The sequence below is a fragment of the Echinops telfairi genome, unplaced genomic scaffold (assembly GCF_000313985.2).
Source record: "Echinops telfairi isolate 266 unplaced genomic scaffold, ASM31398v2 ScPeMD7_23;HRSCAF=83, whole genome shotgun sequence".
Classification (NCBI taxonomy): Eukaryota; Metazoa; Chordata; class Mammalia; order Afrosoricida; family Tenrecidae; genus Echinops; species Echinops telfairi.
In genome coordinates, this window is record NW_022103920.1 from 73,329,860 (window position 1) to 73,339,107 (window position 9,248).

The following is a 9,248-nucleotide window of genomic DNA, read 5'->3' on the forward strand; positions in this document are numbered from 1 at the left end:
GCCTAAGACCATCGGAAAACACATATTTCCCATGGTCTTAGGAACCGAGACACGGCTCCTCTATCTGTCTCCAGGCGGGTCCGCCCACATGCAGAGACGCCCGCATACAAATACTCGGTGTGAAGACTGTCACCCATGCTACACCATGCTTCAAGACAAAATTTCATTTGTCAATAGAAATAAATATTTCACAATATATACTAATTACATATGGTTTTGTGATTAATCACTTTGCTTTAATTATGTTCAATTTGCAACAATGAAAATACATCCTGCATATCAGATATTTATATGACCATTCATAACAGTAGTAAAATTACAGTTATAAAGTAGCAATGAAAATAACTTTATGGTTGGGGTCACCACAACATGAGAAACTGTATTAAAGGGTCACAGCATTAGGAAGGGTGAGAACCACTGCCTTAAGACTAAACTATTTGAAGTCATTTTCAATTAAATTCAGAACAAACTTAATCTTAGTACAACCACAATTAGTGGCTATATTTTTTTCCTTTTATTTTATTTCATAATGCATAAATCTTAACTATCAATTGAATAATTTTGAAAAGGAATATAGAACATGAATATAACTATACCTCCCACTTATTGACAATCTCATTATCTGACATTTCATTATGACAATAGCAACAACAACAAAAGTCGGATAATTCCGTTCAGTAATGATGGAAACCAAGGGCAAGGTGCAAAGCGAGAGTGCTGATGGCTGTGACGGTTACAATTAGGGGTCAACTTGGATGGGTCATGATTCTCACTGGTAGTTATATAATGGTGTTATGATATAATTTGTCAGTTATGTAATTATGTAGTTATTTTCCATTTTGTGACTCTTGTGAGCACCCTCCATAATGCTAATTTAACATAACTTATCCACATAGTTAGGGCCTTTGGATAAGTAGGGAGAGCATGTATATGCATATATATACATACATGTCTATATAGTCACACAATAGTTAATTGCAATAAACATACCAATATGCCCCCACACAACATAATTTTGACATAGTAACGTAAGCTTCTAGGAGCCATCGTGGCATAGGGGGTCACAAACTGGGTAGCTACCCTCAAGGACAGAAATGGGAACCCACCAGTAGCTCTTCAGGAGAATGAGGCTTTCTGACCCTATCAAGATTTATAGCCATGGGAATCCAAAGGGGCAGCTTTACTCTGTCCTATAGGGGCACTATGGGTTGCAGGGGGTTGTTGGGGGTTTTCTGTTTTGTCTTGTTGTCATAGCTGTTGTTGTCTTTTGTTCGGTTGGTTTAATTGAAACTTCAAGCTTCCATTTTTCCAGATCGAACCTTTAGTCAACATGTTTTAGATTTGTAAGACCGCAGAGTTACTTGTGAGCCTAATTTAATCTATTTCATTTCTTAAGAAATTTCTATGGAGTATAAGTAGAATTTGACTAAAATGAGAGCTATCTATTTTACCAAAAGGAAAAATAAATAAGATAATTTGAAGCCCAGTCAATTTGTGGAATAGATTTCCTTTCAATGTCTCCTTCAACTTCCTGATAATAAAATAACAACTCCTTTAATATGGAGCGTGCTGTTTGAAGAACAGAAAAGTTCTTTGAGTCATCTACTTTGGGCAGTCAGAATCTCACCGTGACAAATGTAGTCTCTGTCTCAATCTTTCTACTGGCATCGAGCATTAACTGTGCCTGGGTCTCGGGTAGCGAAGAGCGCTCCAGTGAAGGGCCAGAGACCTGAAGGGCTCACAGTTCCTTGTTTCCCACAAACCACTTCTCCATCTTCTAGCTTTTACATTTGTTATATTTTCATCTGCTTGACTTGCTCTCATTAAATTGTTTCTTGTTTGGCTCATTTTCAGTCCTTTCCTATCAGTTGAGTAATGCTGGTGGCACAATGGTGAAGCACCCAACTTGTAACTGAAAAGGCAGAGGTTCAGACCGCCAGCTTCTTTTCAAGATCTCAGTCTAGGGGCCTTGGGGGGCGCCCACCTCTGTCCGCCAGGGTCGCTATGAGGAGGGCTGGGCTCCGGGGCAGGTGAAAGAGGATGGGAAACAAGCACGTGTTGAACTAACTGGCGGTGGTTCCCTAGGACACACACTGATCCGATTTCTTTACATTTTCTGATGACAACTGAACACTTTGTGACCAAATTCAGGGGTGAACTCCTTTCCTTTACTAGGCCCTGATTAATTAGTTATTCTTTTAAAACATTGGAACAAAACATTCAAAATTCCTAGTGACAACAGATCAACTCAGAACCCTAACATTAAATGTGGGTAAATGGTCATCCTCTGACAGCCATTCAGTTACAATCTGCTTTTGCCCGTTTATATTAGGGTATATTTCAGAGGTGAATTGCCATTGGGCTCACACTTTTGAAGCTAGGTTGTTTGTTTCTTTATTTTTTGGTAAATGAAACCCAGGGATGTTGAGCCTGCAGGGAAAGAAACTGTAACAAGGGTTTAGGGGAAGAGGGATAGGGAGGGTGGGGCGGGGAAGAGGGAGATGATGTCAAGAAGTCCAGGAAGAAAGGAAAAGTATGTTTGGGAAAACATGCATGACCATGAAAGACATTGCCCAATCATGTTCAACATAATTGAATTATGGAATGATATGACATATTTATTAACTCCCAAGTCACAGCAAATTAAAAAAGAAAAAAACCCAGCATAGATCCAGGAATGGGTTTTGGGCTCGCACTAAATCCTAGCCCCAATGTAAGACTTGAGAACAATTAGTTCTTACACTGTGGCCCTGCTCACTACTCACTGTCATGAAATGATCACTGAAGATAAGGGTGCTCCAGCAAAGTGTGAAGAAGAAACCAGGTGGTGCCCAGCAATCAATCGGAAGTGTCATCTAAGTCCACACGGAAGAAGCACACCAGCTTCTGTGATCCAGAAATGACAATTACAAAACTCAAATATGGTGAGAAGAAAAGCATCAGAGCAAAAATTATGAACACCCAATTTGTGGATGGCTGTGGGGATGGTGAGAGCCCAAAACCCACCTGCAGAGGATCTAGTCAGGCTGAGCCACTGGCAGGTCTGCTCTAGCCACAGACCAGAGTCTCAAACTGCCTTACTACAAGATTACCATTGCAATCTTGATTTTGCTAGATTGAACTTGATACTTGGCCAGATGACCACCCTATAGACGGGACCTGAATTTGGTCTGGGTGCAAGTATCTCTTACTGGTTCCATAACAGAAAATTTTCCCCTGGCTTTTTTAATGTTGTTGGGGGGGTCTCCTCTTTCTTATGCATTATTTGTACTTTTGTCTGTATACCATTATGTTTTTATCCTTACCACCTTAGTGTGGTTTTGTTTTGTATTGTTTTCTGTTTAGCCTCAAAGCTGTGAAGCACAGGAGTGGGTGAACACTGAGAATAACTGCGTCAAGGGAACAGGGAATAGAGTGATGGGGGTGGTGATGAGGAGGGTAAGGGGATCTCTGGAGTCAATGGTGGAGACAGGAGGGGGTAGGGAGCACTAGAACAGACTGTGATGGAATAACTCATCTTAGAGGCAATTTAACCATGGGGGGGGCGGGCAATGCCCTAAAAAATTAATGTGGGGGTGATTGTACAATTCTCTCTCATATGATTGCATGATTGAACGATTGAATTATATAATATGTAAATTGCCAATAAAACTGTTGAAAAATAAATAAATAAATGTGGGTGAAGTGTGTACAATTTGACCAAGATAAATAATGTCACTAAAATGTAACCAGAAAAAGTCATTTGGATAATTACTATAGCATATATAATTTTGCAGCAACAACAACAATCAACAATATATGTGTGTATGTGTGCAAACATTTCTGTATAGGTATGTATATATGTGTACATGCACATGTATGTATAACATCCATGTATGTCCGAGTGAATATGTATTCATGAATATAATAAAGCACACAATGGGCACAGTTAAAGATACTTCATAGACATAACCAAACACCTTCAGAGTTTTTCTGGGTTTGAAGGTTTAGGACCATAGTCTTGTTGGGCAATTTGGTAAAAAAGTTTGTGTTCTACATCCCTGTTTGATGATGAATGTCTGGGGTCTTAAAAGTATGCCAGCAGCACTGAAGATACAGCTACTGGTCTTTATTTGTCCGCAGCAAACGAGAAAGAAAGAAGACCAAGAATGATTTTTTAAAACGAGACTGCAGGAATAACTGTCTACATGAACTCCTCTACTCCAAAGGCAGAAGGAACTGATGGTACCTAGCTACTACTACCAACTCTTTTGGCAAGACCACAAAGGATGGATCCTAATAAAAAGGAAGCGAAATGCGAAAAAGAACATCAAAATCTTTCAAATTTAGATGTGCTGGACCCGTTGCAATTAGGGCACTTCTTGAGATGACTGAGTTGGTGTGCTCTTTAAACCTTGATCGAAACTGTATTCCCTAAGGTCATCTTTTAGCTCAAAGCCAGATTCGGCTCACAAAATAAACATCACCTAGGACTACTGTACTCCTTTAAAAGTCTTATGTATGAAGCTAAGCAGTGAACAATTACTTTACAAGAAAGATTTAAAGGGGGAAGGGCAAGTAAACTAGATTACTAGAAACAGAAATGAGAATGCTCGTGCACTGTGAAAAATGTAAACGTGCGGAGAAACTGAATGCGGATCTAATCTGCTATGCCAACTTTCACCGAAAACAAAACAAATTGACTAATAGAAAGGAAAGAGGCAAAGCTAGAGATGGTCTTTTGGCCTGTTCTTTATAATTGTCTAATGGTGAATAGATACTGTTTTGTCCATTACCAAGAAAAGAACAATAAAATATAGCCTTAGTTGCAATCTCACTTTATGACAGCATAGAATTGCTTCACTCACTGATACAGTCCATTCCGTAGAGGACAGGATACAGCACCCTGTGTGTTGCCAGGACTGTAAGGCTTCACAGGAGTAGAAAGCCTCACCTTGCTCCCTCAGAGCAGAGTGTGCTTTTGAATTGCTGACCTTGTGGTAAGCAACCCAGTGAGTAACCACTACACCACCAGGTCTCCTTAGAACTGCTTACGAATGTAAAAAGATACTCTAATGGGTAATAAAAATCAGCACAGATTATTTTTCAACAAGTATCTTTGGGGTGAAGTGATTTCGTTAATATTGTTTTGTAACTTCCACCAAATAATTTTTTTTCCTGATGGGTCTGAGGGAAAGAAAATGGTTATAACATTGACAGGAGTATGTGATTCAGTTATGAGTGGTTGTTAATAGACCTAATTATATGTAAAAGCTTGGAATTCTACATCCTAATGTGTATAAGATGAGCTCTCCCAGCAGCTGAAGGGGAGATCTCACTACTGCCAAAAATAAAGGATCAGGAGCAGAGCATATCCTTTGGACTCGAAGATCCCTGTGTATTGAACTTTCTCAATACAGGTGCAGAAAGTGATGATACCAGAGGAGTGGCAGCAACAGAACTGAGAACCAGAGCACCAAACAGATGGGCAGATAGAGTAAAGCTGATGATGCCTTTGGCTCACTTGTGGAGTAGGGTGCCTCCAGGCACTGAATTGGGAGTGAGAGCCAAGTACTTTGAGTTGAGCTTTACCACAGAGTGAGGTGCCTTTGGGGGCATTTATTGGCAGCACTAAAAGAGCTTTATAACATTCCCCATAGGCAGCAGAAGCTAAATAAGAAGTTTTGTAGTTGAGAGTCCAAGGACTAGTAAGAAGTACATCTACACACATGGTAGAGAAGAGACTTCCTTGGCTGGAAAAACTATATCCTGAGCATTTCTCATCCTAAATTGTAACCTGCTAACTTCCCTAAGAAATCTCTTAATTGTGAGAGTGGTCTGTGAGTTCTGTCTGGGTTTGTAATGAATTAACCAACCCACCGGAAAGAGAATGCATTGGGAGAGCCAGCTGGTATCACAATTGGGATGGCGGCATGTCTGACCTCTTCCGAGTTCCCCTTTTATAGTCAGAGGAGGTCACATGCCTTCTCATGCCATTTTTATAATCTTAGGTCAATAATAACTAAGAATCAAAACTTACCCACACCAAGTTCTTGAACCTCTATTACTGAGATGGCAAAAGCAAGTACAATACTTGATATTTCCTTAAGCAAGGAAAAATCCCTATCTTATGAAGGGCAAATAAAATGAATTTTGTCTGCAGTAAATTCTTAAATTACACAGATCCTAAAGGCAGGGAAGACCTGACACCCTGTAGTACAATGTAGAGATGACTGATAGTGGTAGCATCCAATTATATATTTTATTTTCTTACCTAGACCATTGAAGCCTGTGCTTCCTTTTTTCTTTAATACATGCATAATTTTAAAGCATGTATAATTTCTCCAAAGAGAACAAATATAAGACTTTTCCAAATTATTTTATGTTTCTATTTCCTTTTTTGAATTTGGATAATTCACCTTTGCAGATAAAATTTCTTAGACCTTTGGCACCATATTCCAGGAAAAGTACCAGCAATCTATAGAGTCTATTTTTTAACAAAACAAAGTGAAAAATATTTCATTGCATTAATAGCCAGGAAGCCTCTGCAGACACATTTGTTACAGTTTCCAAAGATTTCTTAAGATAGAGCCAGCATATAGTTTTCAGGTATCTTAATAGTGGCAAAAATGCATTATGGTATATTTCCAGAGTGGAGCTTTTGATTAATTACTCTTGCCACTAGATAGCATTTTGGTTGGTGTTAGGAAATAAAAATGGGGGGGGGGGGAAGCATGCTTTTGCCTTACTTTCCATATTCTTTGCACAATATGCTTTTGCTTGTTAAATATTTGGGCTTTTTTTCATTTCCTTTTCTTTCATTTATCCCCCCACTAGGTGTCCGTCGAGCTCAGACTTGCACAGAAGTTAAGGAGATGCAAAAATGCAAATTAATATAAAAGATTTTTCAGTAAGAAGGAGAGCATCCTTCCATTCAAGTGAGTAAAAGAAATCTTGCAGGTCAAGACCCACTGTGTCCCTGCTTGTTTGAGCAGCATTGTCACAATAGCTACAACATTGGCATGGTGCAGGTGCATGACTCGCACAATCGTTTCAATGCTCTCACTACCCAGAGAAACTGAGGAAGCAGAGAGGAAAGAAGGAACACCAAAAGTGTTTCGATGTTTATACGAGTCCCAGATGTAACCTCTGGTCTGATTACAAGAATTAGGGGTGATTATGGCATTTCACACCTCCACTTTCCAAAGGCCAATATTCAGAAAGTAAAATAACCATATGAGAAGCAACTTGGCCTCTCAGGTAGCTAGGGTTTCTTTTCTAGCTAGCATGATGCTACCAGAACTTCACCAAGTTCATCTTCATTAAAGCCTTCTGTGAATGCTAAAGGATGCCATCTACCTTGAAATGCAAACTGTACATACTTTCAGCTGCTTTAAAATCCTACCACCGATTCAAGATAAAGTTTGAACAGTTTAGCAACATAGACGCTGGCAATCCTAGTCTCGCCCACAAGCACAGTGCAACAGAAAACAAACCCATGGCCTTTCAGCTCATTCAGACTCTTGAGACCCCGTGAGTTAGAATGTTAAATGCCCCGTAAGATTTTCTTGGCTGTAATCTTTACTAAAGTAGATCCCCAGATTTTTCTGGGTGAGTTTCACCTGAGGATAGTGGTCTGAGGCAAGCCCTCTGTGCCAGCCAGAGACCTTTTATCACATCAGCCAGTACTAATAAGAAAACAGAAAAGCACATTGCCTTGCTTTTACTTCCAGAGCCTCATGCCTGATCTCTCAGTCGCCATTTACTCTTTTACTTCTCCAACTAGCTAACCGGACCCTTTTCTTTCAAGATACAATGCGCATAGACCTCAGTTTCAGACCTTCATCACCTTGCAAAGATTTCAATTAAACTTTGATTTTTGCTTCATCTCCCCACAAAAAGACAAACCCATTGCTATAGCGTCAAATGTGACTCATGCCAAGTTGTAATTTTACATTTAAAGGGTTAGGGTAGATAATTGTCTCTAGGAGCCAGCATGTATGACTGTAATGTTACTTCATAGTTAGACTTACTCCCCTGGATATCTCACTAGCCATACTGGACAACTGCAGGTGCGTTTTCAATTTTCCATCGACGTGGCTGATCCCTACCCACTACCATCAAATCCATTCTGACTCATAGGGACCCCACAGAGCATTTCCCGGACTGTACATCTTTATAGGAGCAAACAGCGCCATCTTTTCTCCTGCCAGCCACCGTGCTTGTCCTAGAGCACCACTGGGTATCTGTGATTCATTTCCAGTGCCTTGAAATTTTGCTGACAGCCTCAAATGAGGTGCTCAGTAAGTGTGGATATGAAAGGGTGATGTTAATGGACTAGCAAAAGCCTCCGACCCTATATTTCTTTGGAGCAGAGCTCATAACCCATGCGTAGAAGGTGAGGAGGAGACAGACTCGTACCCCTGGAACAGCAATCCTCAGGGGGACCTTAGGCCTCGGGGGACCACCCATCCTACCCACTGCTTTAGACTGATTGCGATTCACAGCAACCCGATAGGACAAAGTTGAACTACCCTCGGGGTTTCCAGCGCCTGTAAATCTTTGTAGAAGCAGACCACCCCATCTTTCTCCTGGGGAACGCGAGTGGGATCCCAGCACCCATCTTTCAGTTAGCACCTGAGCTCTTTAGCCCTTTGCTACCAGGGCTCCTCAAGGGCCGCTCTCGGTACTAAATGTGTCCTAAACCCAAACCCAAACCAAACTAACTGCCATCGAGTCTTGGCTGACTCATAGCCACCCGGTAGGGCAGAACAAAGCAGATCAGTCCCTGTGGATTTCCGAGACTGCAAATCTTTAGGGAGGGAGACAGACTCAGGTTTCTCCCACAGAGCGGCTGCTGGGTTTGAACAGCTGACTATGTGGCTGCCTTTCCGTGCAGGCCCCACAGCTGTACTCATTAACCCAGGCCACCTAGAGGCTGTCCCCACGACATTGCGGCCTGCGGCGCGTAAAGAGCTTGCTCAGGGAGGCAGCTCGTTTCCGGCCGCCTGTGCGAAAGAGTCCTAAGCGCCCATGTCTGAAAGGCGGTGATGGGGTGCGCGGGAGGAGTCGGAGCGGCCGTCGGCGCCTGCGCGAGCCGCCCGGGCGGGGGCCGGGGAGCCGGCCTGCGCCCCTGGGAACGCCCCACCTGGCCCGGGACCGCGTTACCTCTCCAGGGCCTGCAGGGCGTAGCTGATGAGCGGCCTCTCCAGGACCAGGCAGAACTGCTTCGGGGTGGGGACGCCCATCCTCTCCCCGCACCCCCCGGC

The 9,248-nt window shown here is 42.0% G+C and overlaps 1 protein-coding gene across 1 annotated transcript in view; it reads right to left on the reverse strand.

Moving 5' to 3' along the window:
• The window catches only part of CRPPA (CDP-L-ribitol pyrophosphorylase A), a gene marked incomplete at its 5' end in the record, with an annotated part of 317,407 nt that extends 308,165 nt beyond the window's left edge, over positions 1-9,242 (reverse strand). The window contains one exon of the mRNA XM_004702702.2: positions 9,148-9,242. Coding sequence (XP_004702759.1) covers positions 9,148-9,242 — 95 coding nt within the window. The remainder of the gene's footprint in view (positions 1-9,147) is intronic.
• Between the last annotated feature and the right edge of the window lie 6 nt (positions 9,243-9,248).